This window comes from Saimiri boliviensis, chromosome 1 (assembly GCF_048565385.1).
Source record: "Saimiri boliviensis isolate mSaiBol1 chromosome 1, mSaiBol1.pri, whole genome shotgun sequence".
Classification (NCBI taxonomy): Eukaryota; Metazoa; Chordata; class Mammalia; order Primates; family Cebidae; genus Saimiri; species Saimiri boliviensis.
This window is the reverse complement of record NC_133449.1, coordinates 177,715,753-177,738,557: the sequence shown is the minus strand read 5'-3', so window position 1 is coordinate 177,738,557 and position 22,805 is coordinate 177,715,753. Positions and strand designations below refer to the sequence as shown.

Sequence of the window (22,805 nt, the reverse complement as noted above, 5' to 3'; positions counted from 1 at the left end):
TTTCAGGTCTTTATATACACATTTAACTCACTGCGGTTTTTTTTGTTTTGTCTGGTTTGAGACAGAGTCTCACTCTGTCACCCAGGTTGGAGTGCAGTGGCGCAATCTGGGCTAATTGCAACCTCCCCCTCCCTGGTTCAAGTGATCCTCCAGCCTCAACCTCCCAAGTAGCTGGGATTACAGGTGCACACCACCATACCGAGCTAATTTTTGTATTTTTAGGAGAGACAGGGTTTCACCAGGCTGGCTAAGCTAGTCTCAAACTCCTGGCCTCAAGTGATCTACCTGCCTCAGCTACCCAGAGTCCTGGGATTATAGGCATAAGCCACCTCACCCAGCCTGTTTTGTTTTTTTGAGACAGAGTCTTGCTGTGTTGCCCGGGATGGAGTTCAGTGGCACTATCTTGGCTCACTGCAACCTCCACCTCCCAGGTACAAGTGATTCTCCAGCCTCAGTCTCCCGAGTAGCTGAGATTACAGGTGTGCGCCACCACCCCTGGCTTTTTTTTTTTTTTTTTTTTTTTTTTGTATTTTTAGTAGAGATGGGGTTTCACCATGTTGCCCAGGCTGGTCTCAAACTCCTGAGCTCAATCTCCCCACCTCAGCCTCCCAGTGTGCTGGGATTACAGCCACAAGCCACCGAGCCCAGCCTAACTTGTCCTTTTTAAGAGCTTTATTATAGTCCATATTTTTGTGCCATAATTTACATAATCAGTGTTCTACTGATGGTTATTTAGATTGTAAAATCTAAAAATATTTTTCCAGAATATGTCTAAAATTAGAAACACAGAGTCAAAGGGAATGTATTTTAAAATATCAACAGATACTGTTAACATTGCCCTTCAAACATGCTGCACCAATTTATATTCCATCCCTAGTGCCCATTTCTTCAAAGTCTCACCAACCTACATATCCTTCATCCCATCTGATGGGTGAAATATCTCTCTTTCGTTTTAATTTGCATTTTCCTGATTACTTGTGAAGTTAAACATCCTTTCACATACTTGTTGCTGTGTATAGTTCTTTTATAAACAACATACGTATTTTTTGTTAATTTTTCTGTTAGGATTTGGTCTTTTTCTATTAATTGGTTCATAAGAATATAATTGATTTTTGAAATTTTTTGTTTAATTTCCTTGGGTTTGATAGCTCAATAGTCAAGTCATAGAAACTTAGAAACATTTTTCATTTCCTATTTCTTATCTTTTTACATACAATCTCTTTTTCTTTCTTTCCTTTTTTTTTTTTTTTTAGTTGCTGTCACCCAAGTTGGAGTGCAATGGCACGATCTCTGCTCACTGCAATTTCTGCCTCCCTGGTTAAAACAACTCTGTCTCAGCCTCCCGAGTAGCTGGGATTACAGGCACCCCCCCACCATGCCCAGCTTATTTCTGTATTTTTAGTAGAGACAGAGTTTCATCATGTTGGCCAGACTGGTCTTGAACAAGTGATCCACCCACCTTGGCCTCCCAAAGTGTTGTGTGGGATTATAGGCGTGAGCTACCGCAACTGGCCCTTTCACCTCTAATTTCTAATTGCTATTAGCTGCATCACTAATATTATGTTTGACTCATCTGTGTAATACTGCTGAAGCTTCTTATTCTTTAGACTAAAAACTTGAAACAATTACTAAAAAGAATGTGATTTTTAAATTTAAATTTTGTTTTGCTTTTCAACAAAAGTGAAGCATTATAGTGCCTAGTTAATGTGGACTACTGGCCTAGGTTTTGGGGATTTTTTTGGTGGGGGGATTCTTTAGAACAGGCACTCCTCCCTATTCCCCAGACTGGTCTCAAACTTATGGCCTCAAGTGATCCTCCCAGTTCAGCCTCCCAAGTTGCTGGGATTACAGGAATGAGCCGCTGTGCTTGGTTATGGCTTAGGTGTGATCACTCACTCTACCTTAGTAGTTATAGTGCTTAAACAAGTTACTTAAACTAAGTCTCAGTTTCTTTATTCATAAAGTAAGAATTTAATATCTTCATAGTCTCCTGTGAGGATTAAGAGATCATCCTCATAAAGCACTTGGCACAAGCACTCTCCACAAAGTGCTCAATAAATGTTACCAATTTTACTATTACAGCTACTAAGAGACAGCTATATGAGAGTTGCATAGATTGGCACTACTAAAAAAAAAACGAAAATTTTGGTCAGCATGAAAAATGATTTGTGATATCCTTCCTTCATATATGCTCTCTACATAGTAAATATTAAAAATGGAATGGCTTTCAAGAAACCTAAAAAATTCAGTCTCTACATGGCAAAGTGCTGTATCAATTTTGCTCCTAAATCAGCCTACTCAACACATAGATGTAATCACAATTATACACTATACTTACGATTTTTATGGCCTAGTGTCATAATTCTATCCATATCATCAGCATTATTTACCACATAAGCTGATAAATCTTTGATATAAACTCCCACATCAGGTCTTTCTTTAACCTGAAAAAAAAAAATTAGGACTTTACACTACATCAGTAACTCTTCCACAATTATTTATTGAGCATCTCCTGTGTGTTTGATGCTCTACTAGACAGAGGGGATATAGTGATGAATAAGATAGACACTGTTCTTACACACATGGAGATGTCAGTCTATAGGAAGAACATACGAATGAAGAATTACACACAAAAATTATTTTATTTCAACTGTGATGGCATGAAGAAAAATACAGAACACTAAGCTAATGAAGGAGATAGAATAAAATTCCCCAAGATGTTTAAGCTAAAATTAAAAAAAAAAAAAAAAAAGCAGGTAGAAAGTTGAGGTAGAAGAAGAAGAAAATGTTGAACAATTCTGAAATAAGAAAAAACTAAGCACTTACAAAAAAAACAAACAAAAAAAACAAAAAACAAACCAAAAAAGACAGTGTGGCTGGAGAGAAGAGGAAACAGAAAAATAGGTGAGACATCTGGTTATACAGGAAGGCAGAGACAAGTTTGGACTAGTTTTTGGTCTTTATGGTAAGAATAATTTGGAGAATTTCAAGCAACTGAGGAAAATAATCAGATCTATGGTATCAATATTAAAATATGCTCTTTCTGTGAATTACCTTATGAGAATTTTTAACCAAATTTGAAGAATGTATTTAGGATGGATTTACCTAAAATGTAAGTGGTGTTGTATAAACAAAAATCACTTTGGAAGGCTCTGAGTCACTTCTACAAACCAACAGAATAAAACGTGAAACTGAGGCAGAGGCCTATGGCTGCCAGTGGTAAAAGCCATTCCACAGGCAGGAGACCTCATAGACATCGAAGACAAACAAAAATTTGATAAACAATTCCAGGGGAAAAAAGTTACAAGTGTACACACTCAACATTCCAGTTATTTTCAATGTTGTGTGTGTGTGTACCTTTTATAACAACTTGTAAAATAAATTTACAAATTAGGAAAAATCCTTTATCTGTCATGGGATATAAATTAAGTCCTAATTTTATTAGTAATAGAAAAAAATGTGATAATCTCTATAAACCAGTGGATTTCAGATCTTGCTCTGAAAAGCCCTAGAGGGTCCATGGTGGCACTGAGGGGCCACTGTGGGAGTTTTTGGGTCTTCAGGCCCAGAGAAGTTCTAAAGAAATGGGCACTTCCATGAATTTTACACATTTAGCTTCCATATAAGGTTTAGTTTGATGAAGTATTTAAACGCTTTATACCTTTTAAAAGGTTTGAAAATTACTGGTCTGTATCAATGCTTCTCAAAAAAATCTGTGATAAATGATAGGTCTATTTCTAATATAATTTTGGAAAATACAAAAATTATGCACTTGGATTCCATGGCAATGTCAAATTGCTATGCAAGTTTTTAAGCACTTACTCTCAGTTTTTGTTCATTCTCACTAGAGACTGAAAATGAACATTCTTCAAACTGACATGTGTCTGCAAACTAGTGGTATTTTCCAATCACAATATGATATTAATTCAAAATTCGACTAGTAAGTGTATTCAATTAATAACTGATTAGACATGAAAGATGAACAAAAAAAATATAATCCCAAATTTGTAACTGTTAAAAAACTGGAAGGAAATGCTACCAAAGAATTTTTATCATAAAAAAATAGGAATTCATGCCAGGCGCGGTGGCTCACGCCTATAATCCCAGCACTTTGGGAGGCCGAGGCGGGCAGATCACGAGGTCAAGAGATCGAGACCATCCTGGCCAACATGGTGAAACCCCGTCTCTACTAAAAATACAAAAATTAGCTGGGTGTGGTGGCGCACGCCTGTAATCTCAGCTACTCGGGAGGCTAAGAGGCAGGAGAATTGCTTGAACCCAGGAGGCAGAGGTTGTGGTGAGCCGAGATCACACCACTGCACTCCAGTCTGACGCCTGGTGACGGAGTGGACTCTGTCTCAAAAAAAAAAGGAATTCAATATCTATGACAAACACAATTTATAACAATGGATCTCAATGGAAGCAGTTACCCCCTTGCCCTAGAATGTTTTAGAAATTTTCAGAAGAGTTTCTGGTTCACTTCAGGACACTGTAGTATTGCCAGGCAGGGACCAGGGATACTAAACATTCTGAAATAGGTGGGACAGTCTCACCCAATGAAGAACTGTCCCATACAATTCTGAATGTCCTAACAGATATTCACATGGTAAAAAATCTACTAATAATTATCTAAGTCTAGACTCAGATAATTATATCTGAGTGGGTCATATGTAACTTCATTTCACACATAAAGACAAAATGCTTTTCCATATAGCAATAATATGAGAATACAGAAAAGCTGAGGAAAGAACTGTACTTTATTTTGCTCCAAATCCTACCAAGAGCTAGTCATTATTTTTAAAAAACGATGTCATTGACAGTAACACCAATCAAGGGGTTTAGATCAATAACACAACATACCTGTTGACACTGTGCATTTGTAGCTGTTACAATTTTGATGATTCTATATGCCTCTATTTTATATCATCAAGCATGGTCACATCTAAGCATTTACATACCAAAATACTAGCATTTATTTTTAATTACTTGTATTCTCTTTTATATTATAGTAGAGTCGTACATGAATTTTTAAAAATATGTGTAGAGGTAGATTAGTATTAATTATGAATTTTATTTCAGGACAGTCAGAAGAGCATTACAAAATGTATATTATTGGAAAAGGAGCACTGGGTCTAACAGAGTTGAGAACCATTGACAAGAATGTTCCTGAGGATAAATCTGATCTGTAATTACTGGTACAAAAATGGAAATGTCCTTTTCAAATGATTTATTTCTAGAATTTGCGTAAGGCAACAAATTTTTAGGACATAAAAGCACAGAATTAATAAAATATTCATCAGAACTAAAGTTGAAAACTAGCAACAAAGAAGTTTGTTTCTACATTTGCTATATAAATGGTATCACAGAATAAGGCTTCATGAAGGTCCAACAAGCACAAACAAGCACAAACAATACTTAACACTGTAATACATTATTCCAAAAACTGTTTACGCAGTAAACTTAGAAAAAAAAAAGCTAACATTTATTGGTTATTTTATTTCAGGCACTGATTTTTTTTTTTTTTTTTTGAGACTGAGTTTCGCTCTTGTTACCCAGGCTGGAGTGCAATGGCACGATCTCGGCTCACCGCAACCTCCACCTCCTGGGTTCAGGCAATTCTCCTGCCTCAGCCTCCTGAGTAGCTGGGATTACAGGCACACGCCACCATGCCCAGCTAATTTTTTGTATTTTTAGTAGAGATGGGGTTTCACCATGTTGACCAGGATGGTCTCGATCTCTTGACCTTGCGATCCACCCGCCTCGGCCTCCCAAAGTGCTGGGATTACAGGCTTGAGCCACCGCGCCCGGCCTGTCAGGCACTGATTTAAACACTCTAACCTGTTACTACTGGTAATAATCTTATGAAGTAGACACCATTACTTCCATTTTTATGACCAAACCAAGGCTCATAGAGATTAAGTAACCTGATCAGAGCCAGATTTCAATATAAGATGGTAGACTGATAGAACCACCTTCTTAATTCTAGATAATACTGCCATTCACTTGCTATGTGACCTTGAGCAAGTCAAGAAACCCCTCTAAATTTCAGTTTCCACATCAATAAAATCAAACTGCTGGGAAGAGTAAATGAAATAAATGATTTACTACTATCAACAACCATCAATTACTACACTGAATGCCTACATCACATTGCAAGAGCTCAGTAATGCTGGCTATTTGTTCTATACATACTCTATATCATTCTACAACGCTGGTTACTACTGTTGTGTATCTTATTCCACTGTTAACTCTACCTGCATTATTCTCCTCTATTTTACTGGTAATACGATCCAACTAAAATTCCAATATTAACATTTTCCTTGCTGTATGTCTCACACCTTAAAATATGACAGTATGTGGCAATATCAAATTTACCAATCATTTACCATCTGACTCAGCAATCCTGCTTCAGTATTTTATCCCCAGATATGTCTGCAGATGTATGACATTATGTATGTATGAGGTTATTCAAAATATGAAAAGCATCTTTTGTTTAAAAAAAGGCAGGGGGGAACCTTAATTTAGTAAACATTCTACTGCTTTGGAAAAAATACTCCTCCAAATTTCAATTATCCTTACCTCTAACCTTTGTGTCTGATCCTTTCCCAAAAGGTCACGAACTTCTTCATTATATATTTCCAAATAAGACACTCGAACCAAAAACCTATAAATAAAACATCATTTTTAAAAAGTCAGAGTGAAATATTTATAAGAACAATTTTAAAACATGTTTATATAATTTATACCTAAGTGCCTTTCCTGTGTTTGTACTTCTCAATATTAGAAAATAAAAGAATTCTTTTACCTTGTATCACCCTCTGCTTTTGCAATATGACCAAATATGTGAGCAAATGAATTGGGAATTATTCCTCTAAGTTCAGGAACAGCTCGAACACCTTCCATGGTAAAAGTTTTGCCTGTTCCAGTTTGTCCATATGCAAAAATAGTCCCTGAAAACGATGACAAGAATTAGTTACTTCTTACACTAGAGAACAACAGCTCTTAATTCCTTTGAAACTGTGATGTTAAAAAAAAAAAAGAAAAGAAGAAGAAAGAAAGAAAGAAAGAAATTGTGATGTAACTACTTCCCTGGATTCAAAATTTATTCTAGCACAAGTTTCACCTTTATTATCAACAATTACAGTATGTACTCTGTACCACATGCACAAAGCACTGTTATAGCACCAATGAGAGATATCCCTAATAATTAATAAAAAGCATCCCAAGCCCTAAATGCAAAAATCATACAATATATCTAATTATGAGACATTTCTTATCATGTGTATATGAAATACTTATTGTGGACATTAAACTGGAGACAGTAGTATAAGCACGGCAAAAGAATACAGGCTCTAGAGCAGAAAGACCTTAGTCCCAAACCACATCTGCCCATGGCAAAATGGGGATGAGAATTACAACTCGCCACTGACAGTAAGAACAAAATGAGGCAAGTTTCCTCAAGTGACAAATATGACATCTCATAGAAAGGATCAGTAAAATGATAGTTTTTTTCTTTTTTTTTTGAGATGGAGTCTCGCTCTGTCGCCAGGCTGGAGTGCAGTGGCACAATCTCAGCTCACTGTGACCTCCGCCTCCCAGATTCAAGTGATTCTCCTGCTTCAGCCTCCCAAGTAACTGGGACTATAGGCGCACGCCACTACACCTGGCTAATTTGTGTATTTTTAGTAAAGACAGGGTTTCACTATGTTGGCCAGGATGGTCTGGATCTCTTGATCTTGAGATTCACCCACCTTGGCTTCCCAAAGTGCTGAGATTACAGGTGTGAGCCATGGCTCCCGGCCAATAGCTTTTTTCTTAGTCCTAAAATAAGTGTGTTTTTAAAAAACTGTTTGAAAGTAACATCTATAAGAAATACAGTTAACAAAAAGATGACAATACAATTATTACAGGTAATTACAGATATTCTATCTAAATTTTCTAAATACCTAAATTCATTCATTCAACAAATATTTACCACACACCTGAGTCTGGTATTGTGCTAGGCACTAGACACAGAGTGACAAGACAAACACAACTCTTAATCTTACGATGTGTGTAATCTTGGGGAGGAGATACTGATGGAACAATTATAATCATGATGAGTATTGAAAATGAGAAACACAGCCGGGCGCGGTGGCTCAAGCCTGTAATCCCAGCACTTTGGGAGGCCGAGGCGGGTGGATCATGAGGTCAAGAGATCGAGACCATCCTGGTCAACATGGTGAAACCCCATCTCTACTAAAAATACAAAAAATTAGCTGGGCATGGTGGCGCGTGCCTATAATCCCAGCTACTCAGGAGGCTGAGGCAGGAGAATTGCCTGAACCCAGGAGGCGGAGGTTGCGGTGAGCCGAGATCGTGCCATTGCACTCCAGCCTGGGTAACAAGAGCGAAACTCCATCACAAAAAAAAAAAAAAAAAAAAAAAAAAAGAAAAGAAAATGAGAAACACAGAGTTCTAGATGGGAGTAAGGGACATAAATTAGGCAGAGAAATTGTAGTGGGATAAAAGGAAAGGGAGTCAGGGAGGACTTTCCAAAAGAGGTAAGGTTTAGATAGGAACAGCATGGACAGCAAGAAGCAGGAAAAAGAATGGAAATTTTGAGGACTGAAATGAGACCAGAATGGAAGAAACAGACGTGGAAAGGGAAGGTAGATGCAGGCAGAGCTGCTAGAGAAATTGGCAACGCCCTAATCACACTGTGTCACAAGGACCACATTAAAGTTTTTAGACCTTATCTTAAAGGCAACATGAAGCCACAGAATAATTTTTCAATCAGAGGCATGACATCATGATCACTACGGCTATATTGTGGACCAAGAATTGGAGAAAAGCAAGGGTAGATGTGAAGAAAACAGTAAGAGGGCTGGAGGAGTTGACCAGGACACAGTGTGCAGTAAGAGAAGACAGCCTTGGATGTGAGAGCATATATAAAAATGGTTCAACTATTACTACACTATTCAATTAACCTCAACTTTTCTTAGGCTTTTTTTGTGAAAATAATCATAACACACTTTTCAGACTTTTCCATGAAAATAAATGATTCATATCAGAAGCCATTTTTTACACACGGGAATTTTTTCAAACTGACTAAATATTTCAAACTCTGCCAGAAATAATATAATATTGCACTCAAAGAAGCTGAAAATAACATGAACTCACAGACTGCATTTCAGAATAGACACAGTGAATTATGAAATAAAAAGCAAGCTTTATAAGGACAACAGCTATCACTTACCGATCATTTGCTATGTGCTAGGCCATGTACTTTACATGCTTTGTTGTTGTTTTTGTTGTTGTTTTTTAGAGAGATGGGGTCTTGTCCTGTCAGTCAGGCTAGAGTTCAGTGGCATGATCATAGCTCACTGCAGCCTCAAACTCCTGGGCACAAGACATCCTTCTGCCTCAGCCTCCTGAGTAGCTGGGATTACAGGTGTACCTCCTGGCTATGTCTGCATTCTTATTTAACTTTCACCTCAATCCTAAGAAATAGGCACTATTTATTATTATATTATTTGAAAATAAAAAACTATGGCCAGGCCCCGTGGCTCATGCCTGTAATCCCAGAACTTTGGGAGGTCAAGGAGGGTGGATCACTTGAGGTCAGGAGATCAAGACCAGCCTGGTCAACATGGTGAATGCCCACCTCTACTAAAAATACAAAAATTAGTCAGGTGTGGAGGCACACACCTGTAGTCCCAGCTACTTGGGAGGGTGAAGCACAAGAATTGTTTGAACCCAGGAGGCGAAGGCTTCAGTGAGCCGAGATCACACAATTGCACTCCAGTCAGGGCGACAGAATGAGAGCCTGTCTCTAAAAAACCAAAATAAATAAAAATAATAAACTAAAAAATAATAATAAACTATATTCTGGTCTTGGTGCCATGGCTCATGCTATAGTCCCAGCACTTTGAGGGGCTGAGGTGGGAGAATCACCAGAGCCCAGAAGTTCAGGACCAGCCTAGGCAACACAGTGAGACCCTATCTCTACAAAATACTTTAAAAATTACCCAGGCGTGCATAAAGGGAATAAAATAATGGTATTTGCAGCAACCTGGATGGAGCTAGAGACTACTGTTCTAAGTGAAGTAACTCAGAAATGGAAAATCAAACATCGTATGTTCTCACTTAAAAGTGGGAACTAAGCCTATAAGGATGCCAAGGCACAAGAATGATACAATGGACTGTGGGGACTCAAGGGGAAGAGTGGGAGTGGGGTGAGAGAGAAAAGATTACACACTAGGTACAGTGTACACTGCTTGGGTAATGGGTGCACCAAAATCTCAGAAATCACCACTAAAGAACTTATTCATGTAACCAAACACTACCTGTTCCCCAAAAACTTTTTGAAATACAAAATAAATTTCAAAAAATTAGCCAGGCATGGTGGCATGCAACTGTAATCTCAGCTACTGGGAAGGCTGAAGTGGGAGAATCACTTGAGCCCAAGAAGTTGAGGCTGCAGTGAGCCATGGCTGTGCCACTGCACTCCAGCCTGGGTGACAGGGCAAGACCTTGTCTCGGAAAAAAAAAACAAAAAATAAACAAATACAACAACAAAAACAAAAGCTATCTTCTGGATCATAAAACAAGTCAATAAATTTAAAAAGATTCAAGGCATACACAGTATGTTATCTAACTAAATTGAGATTAAGTTAGAAATCAGTAACAGAAAAATCTCTAGAGAATCTAAAAATATTTGGAAACTAAATAACACATTTCTAAATAACCCAGGATCAAAGAAGAAATCAGGAGGTAAAACAGTGTCATACTGTGTCAGTATGTCAAAATCTGTGGGATGACACTAAAACAGTACTCAGTGGCAAATTATAGCATTAAACTCTCATATTAGAAAGGAAAAAAAGTCTCAAAACAATAGCCTCAGCTTCCATCTTAAGTAGAAAGAAAAGAGGAAATTAAGCCCAAAGTAAGTAAGAGAAAAGAAACAATAAAGATCAGAGCAGAAATAGATGAAATAGGAAACATAAAAGCAGGAAGAAAAAGTATTAAAACAAAAACTGGTTCTCTGATATCAGTAAGATTGATAAACCGCTAGTCAGACTAATCAGGAAAAAAAGAAAAGATGTAAGTTACCAACATCAAGAATGAGAAAAGTTACACCACTACATTCAACATCTTAAAGGAATAATAAGGAAATAGTATAAACAACTTTCTGCCAATGAATTTGACAACTTAGATGAAACAAATTCCATTAAAGACAGGCTACCAAACCTCACTTAAGAAAAAACAGGCCAGGCGTGGTGGCTCATGCCTGTAATCCCAACACTTTGGGAGGCCAAGGTGGGTGGATCAACTGTGGTCAGGAGTTCAAGGCCAGCATGGCCAACATGGTGAAACCCTGTCTCTATTAAAAATACAAAACTTAGCCAGGCCTGGTGGCGTGCAACTGTAATCCCAGCTATGCAGGAGGCTGAGGCAGGAGAATCACTGGAACCCATGAGGCAGAGGCTGCAGTGAGCCAAGATTGTGCCACTGCACTCCAGCCTGGGTGACAGAGCAAAACTCTGTCTCAAAACAACAACAACAACAACAACAACAACAACAACAAAATAGGTTACCTGGCCAGACATGGTAGCTCATGCCTTTAACCCCAGTGCTTTGCAAGGCTGAGGTAAGAGAACTGGTTGAGTCCAGGAGTTCAAGACCAGCTTAGGAAACATAGTGAGACTCTTATCTCTACCAAAAAAATAAAATTAAAAAATTATTAAATTAGCCAGGCATGGTGTGGTGGCACATACATATAGTCCCACCTACCCGTGCACTGAAGTGGGAGGATCACCTGAGCCCAGGAGGTAGAGGGTTACAGTGAGCCATGATCGTACCACTGCACTCCAGCTTGGGCAATAGAGTGAGACCCTGTCTCAAAAAAATAGAAAAAAATTAACCAGTCATGGTAGCACACACCTATAGTCTCAGCTACTGGGGAGGCTGATGTAGCAGGATTTTTTAAACCCAGGAAGTTGAGGTTGCAGTGAGCTGTGATTGTGCCACTGTACTATAGCCTGGGCAACAGAGTAAGACCCTGACTAAAAAAGAAAAAGAAAAAATATTGAATCTATAGTTGAAAACCTTCCCACAGAGAAAACTTCAAACCCAGATGGCTTCACTAACAAATTCTACCAAACATTCAAGAAATAATACCAATTCTAGATAAATTCTCCTAGAAAACTGAAAAGAAGGGAATACTTTCTAACACATTCTAGAAAACTAGCATTATCACAATATCCAAACCAGAAAAAAGGATAAGAAGAAAACTACATACTTAGATCCCTCATGAACATGGATGCCAATTTTTTTTTAATTTAGCAAATAAATCTAACAATATATGAACAGAATAACACATTATGACCAAGCGGTAAAGCTAGTTTCACATTCAAAAATCAATCAATGTAATTGATCATATTAACAAACTTAAAAAAATTATTTCAATAGGTGCAGAAAAAATTATATTTGACAAAATCCAATATACATTCCTGAAAAAACTCTCAGCAAACTAAGAATAGAAGGGAACTTCTCAAACTTACAAAGGATGTCAGTTAAAATCTACAAATATCATTACACTGGTAAAAGAATGAATGTATTTTCCCTAAGATCAGGAACAAGACCAAAATGTCCACTCTCACCTCACCACTTCTAGGCAACATTTCCTGGAGGTTCCAGCCTCCAGGTGCTATTAGGTAACAAAAAGAAATTAAAGGCATAAAGATTAGAAAGGACAAAGTAAAAACTGTCTTTACTTGCAGACAACATATTCTTATATGTGAAAAATCCTACAAATTTTACAAAAATAACTATTGGAATTAATAAGCAAGTTTAGCAAAGTTACAGGATACAAGGTCAATATACAAAAATCAACTGTGGGTACTAAGAGGGCAGTCATCAAAAAGGCAGTAACAAGTGCTGACAAAGATGTAGAGAAATCAGAAAACTCACGCAGTGCTGATAGGAATATAAAATGGTGTAGCCACCACCGAAAAGTTCGGCAGCTCCTCAAAACATTGTAAACAGAGTTACCATGAGAGCCAGTAATTCCACTCCTAGGTATATACCCAAGAGAAACTAAACATTTGTTCACACAAAAATCTGCAAAAGAATGTTTGAAGTAACATTATCTGTAATAGCCAGAAAATAGGAAGAACAAATGGTCACCAACTAATAAATGGATAAACAAAATATGATCTATCTATACAGTATTATTCAGACATAAAAATTCATTAAAATGAATTGTTGATATATGTTACAACAGGGATGAAACTTGAAAACACTGTAAGTGAAAGAATCATTCACAAAAGGCCACATAGCATATAATTCCATTTATAGAAAATGTCCAGAATAGGCAAACTCATAGATATAAATAATAAATTCATAGCTGCTGGGTTGGGAGAAGAGAGGTGGCAATGGATTGGGAGTGACTGACTGATAATGGATACAGGGTTTCTTTTTGGAGTGGCAGAAATGTCCTGGAAACAGCAGTGACAGCTGTACGACATTGTAAATGCACTAAAAACCTATGAATTGTAAAACTGTTAAATGGTTAAAATCATAAATTTATATATTTGAATTTTATCTCAAAAAAGCCACCTAAAGAAATCAATTTTTTTTTTTTTTTTTTTAGAAGGAGTCGTTCTGTCACCCAGGCTGGAGTGCGGTGGCACGATCTTAGCTCACTGCAACCTCTGCCTCCTGGATTCAAGTGGTTCTCTTGCCTCAGCCTCCTGAGCAGCTGGGATTACAGGAACAAGCCACCATGCCCAGCCAAGAAATCAATTTCATCTCTATATATTAGTAACATACAATCCAAAATTGAAATTATGAAAGCAATTCTATTCACAACAGCATAAAAAAAGTTACAAATAATTAAAACAAGTGCAAGACTTGTACACTAAAAGCTACAAAATACAGATGAGGGAAATTAAGATATAAATAAATGGAGAGAAGCTGGACATGGTAGCTGACACGGGTAATCTCAGTGCTTTGAAAGGCCTAAGCAGAAGATTGCTTGAGTCTAGGAGTTTGAGATCTGACTGAGCAACACAGCAAGACCCTGTCTTTACAAAAACAAAAAAATTAGCCAGGCATGGTGGTGCCCAGCTGTAGCTCTAGTTACTCAAGAGGCAGAAGCGAGAGGATAGCTTCAGCAGAGTTCAAGGCTGCAGTGAGCTATGATCGCACCGCCACACTCCAGCCTGGGCAACAAAGCAAGACCTTGTCCAAAATTAATTAATTAATGTTTCAATGCTTCAGATGGAGAGAATTATCATGTTCATTAATTGGAAGACTCATTACTGTCAGAATAACAATTCAACACAATCCCTATGAAAATCCTAGCAGGATAAACTTCAAAAACATTTGATGTGGGAAAAAAAACAGGTAAGAAAGATGACATATTATATGACATGACTGATAGGAAATTTCAAGAAAAGGCAAAACTATTGTGACAGAAAGCAGATCAATGGTTGCTTGGGGGTCGGTCTGCAAACGAGCATAAAGTAACTTTTGGGGATGACAGGAGTGTTCTAAAGCTGGACTGCGATGATGGTTTCACAACTGTATATATTTACTACATTCACCAAACTGCAAAGCTGCAATAGGTGAATTCATGGCACATTAATGCCTCAATAAGGGTGTTTTTTAAAAAGTAAACTATATACTCACCATTGTAGCCTTCAAGTACAGAATCAATAATAGGTCTTGCAGTTAAGTTATAAACATCAAGTTGTTTACTCTCTGGTCCAAAAACAGTATCAAAAGTAAATGTCTTCGGAGGTTCATTGGAAATGTCAGTCTTATGTACAGTGATAGTTCCCCTCATCTCATCCACACTGACAGCTTGTTTGTAGCACATTGATTTCTCTCTCTCATTGAGGGGCCGGCACCTAACAACGACCTTCACATTATCGCAGCTTTCTGGCTTCTCTGATTTATTGATCTGTTGGAGATATTTACAAATAATGAAAAGAACATTTATTTTTACCCTCAACAGATTAAATTTACAAATTTTAAAAGGCTACTTTGCCACCTTAGTGCCTTGCACACATTAAACACTTTGTATTTGTTAAATGCAATTAAAGATCTTACACGTAGATAAAAAGTTTATTAAAAGGTACAAAAAGGAAAAAAGTTTATTTTAAAATATAAAAGGGAGAGAAAGTCTAGTTTACATTTGCGGCAAGAGCTGTACAAGCAGAAACTGAATCAGTGTATTACAGATTGTCTTTCTACACAAAAGTCTGACCCTGAGTTTCCTGCCTGTAGGAAACACATGTGAACATAGTTAACAACTTTAACTCAAGAATACAGTAGATCCTTTGTTTCCCCTGAGACTTCTAGTTGTATTTCCTATAATGCATCTGTACAATGGTTTTTATCATTTCCTATAATGCATCTGTAAAATGGCTTCTCTACAGAAGACAATAAGATAAAGATAGAAAAAAAGTTTAAACGGCAAAGAAAAATGCCTTAGTATGACCTCAACTTAGGAGCATTTGTATATATAAAGTTTCCATTTCTGAAATTTTTTTTTCTTATTTTTGAGACAGTGTCTCACTCTGTCAACCAGGCTGCAGTCAGCGGCGCGATCTCGGTTCACTGCAACCTCCACTTCCCAGGTTCAAGTGATTCAGCTGTCTCAGTCTCCCAAGTAGTTAGGATTACAGGTGCCCGCCACTATGCCTGGCTCATTTTTGTATTTTTAGTAGAGATGGGGTTTTATTATGTTGGCCAGGCTGGTCTCGAACTCCTGACCTCAAGTGATCCACCCACCTTGGCCTCCCAAAGTGCTGAAATCACAGGTCCGTGCCACCATACCTGGCCATTTCTGAAATTTTATGATTAAGGATATGATGAAACACAATCCTATTATCGAAAAGGACTGTTTAGTTGATCAGACACTTGTTAAATTCCTACTGTTTCAGATTCTCTTCTAAGCCTTAAAGAGAAACAACATAAACCATTGTCACTGACTGACCTTGTCATTGACAAGTAACAGATTATATCAATACAATCACACTTCTATCTCTGCCTTCATCACCTTAGTCTAAATCACAATCATCTTGGCCCTGGATTACTGACTTCGAACTATATTCCTGAATCTAATTATATTCCCCTACTGCCTGTTCTCCACATAGCAGTCAGTGTTAACACAAATGTAATCATGTCACCCTCCTACTTAAAAATTCTTCAGTGGTTTCCCATAGATCTCAGACAAAAACCAGAACCCTTATGGTGGTCTGGAAGGTCTGGCTTCCACCCACGTCTGCTTCTCTGGGCTTATTTCACAAGATACTCTCCCTGGCTCACCCATGCCACAGCCACACCAAGCTTCTTGGCCTTTTCTTGTCATCATGCTCCTCACCACTGACCTTTTCCATGTGCTGTTCCTTCTGCCTAGAACCTTCTTCAATCCCCTCTTCACTTAGTAACATCTGCTTATCCTTCAGAACTCAACAGCCACTTCACCTGGGGAGACTTCTTGACTACTTCAAATACTCTCACAGGCTCAGAGAGCCCCCTGTTCTCCCCTTCCTGGACACAATTTTACTTTCACTTGCTACTTATTTGATTAATGTCTTTCTCTCTGTCTACACCAGAGGTTGTAAACAGGTAGTCAAGAGGCTAAATTCGGTCCACAGATTTCCTTTGTTTGGTTCACAGTATTTAAAGTGCTTTTGAATTAGTTGCTAAAATTGAGAACTTTCCTAAAACAATTAGAAAAGAAGTCTCTTCTTGGGAGAAAAAAAAAAAAAACAAATACTCTGAAATCATCTGCAGACCATCATTCTCATATGGCAACACTTTCCAATTCACCAGTATCTACTCTCTATTGTAGGATATCCAATCACTTCATTCACTAAGGTTATGTGTCTTATCTCTGTAAACATGTATGGTTTTCACCTCTGCCCAAGAAGGCAAGCCTCTCTCTTTCCAAGTTCAAGAACCTGATTGGTTTTGCTCAATATTGTATCTTCAGGGCCTAGCATGTGGTTGGTGCCCAATATTTATTGAATTAAAAACTTGAAAGCAATGTACAGGAACAAATATACAGCATTTAACCCTAAATGTTAAGCACTGTCCTTCTAGTCTCCTGTGCATTATCTTATTTCACCTGGCTAACAAGAAGCCCATGAGGAAAAGTTTATGTGGGAACTAAGTACCCACACAGATTAATTATCTGAGGCCTCACAGCTACTAAATAAGCAGCCATGGCTCAATTTTCCTCCATGACCCCTGATAAGGGGTCTTACAAGGCCCCATTATTAAGTTCACGATAACAATCTGTGAAATCTTGTAAGATGAACACACCACCACCAGCAGCACACAAAGACACCTTCGGGTTTCATTCTGCACCGTAAGCTAAAGCGCCTCAAGAGGACTGACAGCTAGCTCGAGGCTGAGTCGGAGTCTGCGGCCTGGAAAAGGGGCAGCCTTCGCTTCGTCGCTTCCCTGAGCTTGTTCGGCGCAAAGGCCCCACGAGGTGCGGGGCATCCAAAGAGACGCTCCGCGGCCAGCCCAAGACGCCCCGCTCAGCAGGCAGGGATGCGAGCCAGAGCGCATCCTCCAACTCAGCGCCTTTTTGATAAGCGGTGCAGGCCCCACGGGATGCAGCAGCGACGGGGGCGGCAAGGCCTGCCCCTAGGCCCCTCTCGAGGCCGGCCGGATCCCCGCAGCTCCGGGGCTGACCAGCCAGGCTCTCCAACCACCCAGCCCGCACGGCCGGGCCTGCCCCGCCCCACCCAGGCCGCCCGCCGGCTCCGCGCCTCCATGGCAACGGCCGCGCCCCCGAGCCAGGCAGCTGGGATGAGAAGAAACCCCAGAAGTAAAGCGACTCTCCTCACCGGCATCGTGGCCCCCTCCCGTGCCCGGCGGACGACCCCGCCCGCGGTGCAGCCCAACGACACCGGGTGCGCAGACAGGCTGGCCAGAGACTACCGAAACACCTCCTCGGCGCTCTCGAGACTGCGGCTCCTCCGGCGAGAGTGCCCAGCGCGCAGGCGCATTCTGAGCTCGCCCCGCCCCAACGCCTGTCTCAGGCTCCCTCCGCCCTTGAATTACGCCTGCGCCGAGGCTTTCGGAGTTCATCCCCTCGGACGCCAGACTGAGGCCGCGCGTGCGCAATGCTGCCATTCTGCTGCGCTAGAAATGTGGCCCGCACTGAGGCAGAGATACCTACCTGGTAGCCCCGGGTTGGCAGGAGGAGCAACTCCTAGATCTCAAGGCCCGTCTTCTGGCGCTTGCAATACCCGGAATATTAAAATCAATAATAGCAATTGTACATTTTGTCTCATCCGAAGACCTAAAGACCTTACCTACGTGACCTCCCTTGATTGCTAATTTCCTCATGACCTGTTTTACCATTAGAATGTGAGCTCTTGCCAGGCGCAGTGCCTCACGCCTGTAATCCCAGAACTCTGGGAGGCCGAGGTGAGCAGATCACCTGAGGTTGGGAGTTCGAGACCAGCCTGACCAACATGGAGAAACCCCATCTTTACTAAAAATACAAAAATTAGCCAGGCATGGTGGTGTGTGCCTGTAATCTCAGCTACTTGGGAGGCTGAGGCAGGAGAATCGTTTGAACCCGGGAGGCGGAGGTTGCGGTGAGCCGAGATTTCGCCCTTGCACGAAAGCCTGGGCAACAGGAGCGAAACTACATCTGAAAAAAAAAAAGAAAAGAAAAGAAAAAGAAAGAAAGAAAGAAAAGAAGGAAGGAAAGTGAGCTCTTAAGGAGCTTGTTAGTATTCTCGCATGTATCTCCAGAGCCTACACAGAGCCTGGCACAGAATGGGATTTTCATACATGTTGGTCAAAAAACCAATGATCCATCCATCCTCTTTCTAGTCCACTTGAATGTGTAATGGGCATTTCAAGTTAATCATGTCCAGAATTGAAATCTTGATTCCCCCATCAATCTCCCCACAACCCCACTCCACTCCATCAAAAAAAATTAAAAAGGGCTCCCTCTAATCTCTCTCAGACTTCCTTCATCTCAATGCATGGGAACGCAATTCTGACAATTGCTCAGATCAAAAGTGCAGTCTCTTTCACACACAATATTTTATCTTTCAATAGATCCTGTTGTATCTGTCTTCATAGTGGAACCAGAATTTGGCCACTTCTACCACCACCACCGTCTCTCACATGTATTACAGCAATAGCTCAGAGCTGGGTTCCTTGATTGTGTCCTTGTCCCCTTTCAGTGTGCTGGACAGGAGCCAGAGTGCTGGTGTTAAAAATGAATCAGATCTTCTCTCTTCTCTGCTCAAAACCCTCCACTGATTTCCCATCTCACAAAGCTAAAGCCACAGCCCTACAATCCTCTCTCTTGCTTCTTCTGCACCAACCCACCTGGCCTCCTTACTTCCTCCAACATTCCTGACATGCTTCCATCTGAGCATGCAAGTATTGTGAGCTTGCAGTAGGAACTGATGAAAGTAACTATAAAGCGTTTTATGTAGTGACAATGTACTGTTCTACATGTTTTACTTTCTTTTTTAATTCATTTAATCCACATAATAACCTTTTGAAATAGATACTATTTATTATTTACAGATAAAGTAAAATGAGGTACAGGATTATTAAATAACTTTTCCAAGGTCGTACATATGGACAATGACAGAGCCCAGATCCAAACCCAGGCAGCCCAGAAAGCGCTTTCCCTAAATAACCACCTGACCCAATCACCTCCTCCAGAAAGTCTTTGTTCACATGATACCTTCCCAGTGAACCCTAACATGATATCCCTGTTTAAAATTCCAACCCTCAGCCCCAACTCTTCTTTTTCCCACCCTACTTTTTCTCCATAGTACTTATCACCATTCAATATTTTGTACATATATATACACACATACAAGCTTTACTGAGATATAATTCACACACCATACCATACAGTTCACCACTTTAAACTGTACAAGTCAATAGTTCTTACAACATATGGAGTTGTGCAATCATAACCTAGAACATTTTTATCATTCCAAAAAGACACTCTATACTCATAAACCACTCCCCCTTGGTCTCTGCAACTCTGCTCCCACCCCGCTCCCAACATCCCCACCCTAGACAGCCATCAGTCTACTTTCTATCTCTATGGATTTGCCTATTCTGGACATTTCATACAAATGAAATTACACAATATGCAGCCTTTTGTGAGTAACTTCTTTCACTTTCAATAATGTTTTCAAGCTTTATCCCTATTGTAGCATATATCAACAATTTGTTGCTTTTTATGGCTGAATAATATTCCATTGTGTGGCTATAACATGTTTTTTACCTATCTGTCATTGGTAGATATCTGGGTTGTTTCTACTCTTTGCCTATCATGAATAATGCTGCTACAAGTTTTTGTATCAACCTATGTTTTTATTTCCCTTGGTTACGTATCTAGAAGTAGAATGGCTGTATCATTTGGTAATGCTAATGTTTAACATTTTGAGGAAATACCAAGTTGTTTTCCACAGTCGTGCACCATTTTAAATTCCCACCAGTAATGTGTATGTAAGGCAGGCGTCCCCAGACTTTTTACACAGGGGGCCAGTTCACTGTCCCTCAGACCATTGGAGGGCTGCCACATACTGTGCTCCTCTCACTGACCACCAATGAAAGAGGCGCCCCTTCCTGAAGTGCGGCAGGGGGACGGATAAATGGCCTCAGGGAGCCGCATGCGGCCCGTGGGCCGTAGTTTGGGGACACCTGCTGTAAGGTTTACAATTTCTCCACATCCTTGCTAACACTCACTTCTGTGTAAAGTAGCATCTTGCTGGAGTTTTTATTTATTTTCACTTCCCTGATCATAATGATATTGAGCATTTTTTTCACATGCTTTTGCAATTTGGATAACTTCTTTGGAGAACTGTCCATTCAAACCCTTTACCCATTCTATTTGTCTTTTTCATTATTAAGTTATAAGAGTTTTCTATATATTCAGAATCCAAAGCCTTTTCAAGTATATGACATGCAAATATTTTCCCCCATTCTGAGGGCTTTCTTTTTACTTTATTGCTATCATCCTTTGAAGCACAGAAGTTTTAAATTTTGATCAAGTTCAATTTACATATTTTTTCTTTTGTTATTATGTTTTTGGTGCATACGTAACCCATATTTCCTAACCCAAGATCATGAAGATTTACTCTTCTAAGTGTTTCATAATTTTTGCTGTCACATTCAAGTGTATAATCTATTCTATTTTGAGTTTTTTTGTTGTTTTTTGAGACAGAGTTTCACTCTTGTTGCCCAGGTTGGAGTGCAATGGCACAACCTCCACCTCCTGGGTTCAAGCAACTCTCCTGCCTCAGCCTCCAGAGTAGCTGGGATCACAAGCACCACCATGCCCGGCTAATTTTGTATTTTTAGTAGAGATGGGGTTTCTCCATGTTGGTCAGGCTGGTCTTGAACTCCTGACATCAGGTGATCTACCTGCCTTGACCTCCCAAAGTGTTGGGATTACAGGTGTGAGCCACCATGCCCAGCCCTGTTTTGAGTTATTTTTGTATACAGTGTGATGGAGGGATCCACATTCATTCTTCTGCATGTGAATATCCAGCTGTCCCAGAACCATTTGCTGAAAAGACTATTCTTGTCTATAGCCATACCACCCTGAATTAGCCTGATCTTGTCTGAAAAGAAAACTGTTCTTTGCCCCATTGAACTGGCACCTTTGTTAAACTGATTGTAAATATGAGCACTGATTTCTAGACTCTCAATTCTAGTCCATTGATGTATACAGTCCATCCTAATAGCAGTACCACACTGTCTTGACTACTGTGTATTTGTGGTAAGTGTTGAAATTAGATAGTGTGGGGCCTCCAACTTTCCTCTTTTTCAAGATTGTTTTGGCCATTTTGAATCCCTTGAATTTCTATAAAAATTTCAGGAAAATTTTGTCAATATCTGCAAAAAGACAGCTGGAATTTTTAACAGGGATTATGTAAAATATGTAGATTAATTTGGAGAGTATTTTAACAATTTGTCTTCCTACCCAAGAACACAGAACGTCTATTTATTTAGGTTTTCTTTCATTTCTTTTAGTGATGTTTTGTAGTTTTCAATGTACAAGTTGTACATTTTTTGATTCTATTAATATTTTCCCCATTTTTTTTTTCTTGAGATGGAGTCTCACTCTTTCACCCAGTCAGGAATACAAAGGTGTGATCTCAGCTCACTAAAACCTCCACCTCCTGGGTTCAAGTGATTCTCTTGCCTCATCTTCCCGAGTAGCTGGGATTATAGGCACCTGCCACCATGCCTGGCTAATTTTTGTAAGAAGTTTTTTATTCTTTTTATGTTGGTATAAATGAAACTATTTTTAAAATTTCATTGTCAGATTATTCATTATAGTGTATAGAAATAAAATTGACATTTACAGTATATTGATTTTGTACTCTGCAACTTTCCTAAACTTTTTTTTTTTTTTTTTTTTGAGACGGAGTTTCGCTCTTGTTACCCAGGCTGGAGTGCAGTGGCGCGATCTCGGCTCACCGCAACCTCCGCCTCCTGGGTTCAGGCAATTCTCCTGCCTCAGCCTCCTGAGTAGCTGGGATTACAGGCACACGCCACCACGCCCAGCTACTTTTTTGTATTTTTAGTAGAGACGGGGTTTCACCATGTTGACCAGGATGGTCTCGATCTCTTGACCTTATGATCCACCTGCCTCGGCCTCCCAAAGTGCTGTGATTACAGGCTTGAGCCACCGTGCCCGGCCTCCTAAACTTCTTTTAAGTGGATTCCTTATGATTTTTATGTACAAAATCATATCATCTGCAAATAAAGGTGAAATTATCTCTTTCCCACCTGGA

General features: G+C 39.5%; 1 protein-coding gene across 5 annotated transcripts in view; it reads right to left on the bottom strand.

The window, feature by feature from the left end:
- Positions 1-18,007, bottom strand: part of KIF3A (kinesin family member 3A) — a 61,177-nt gene extending 43,170 nt beyond the window's left edge. For all 5 annotated transcript variants that reach the window (XM_074381567.1, XM_074381568.1, XM_074381570.1 and 2 more), the window contains exons 1-5: positions 17,856-18,007; positions 14,677-14,950; positions 6,806-6,950; positions 6,580-6,664; positions 2,339-2,444 (exon numbers count right to left, since the gene is read on the bottom strand). In XM_074381567.1, coding sequence (XP_074237668.1) covers positions 2,339-2,444; positions 6,580-6,664; positions 6,806-6,950; positions 14,677-14,950; positions 17,856-17,861 — 616 coding nt within the window. In that variant the 5' untranslated portion in view covers positions 17,862-18,007. The remainder of the gene's footprint in view (positions 1-2,338; positions 2,445-6,579; positions 6,665-6,805; positions 6,951-14,676; positions 14,951-17,855) is intronic.
- Between the last annotated feature and the right edge of the window lie 4,798 nt (positions 18,008-22,805).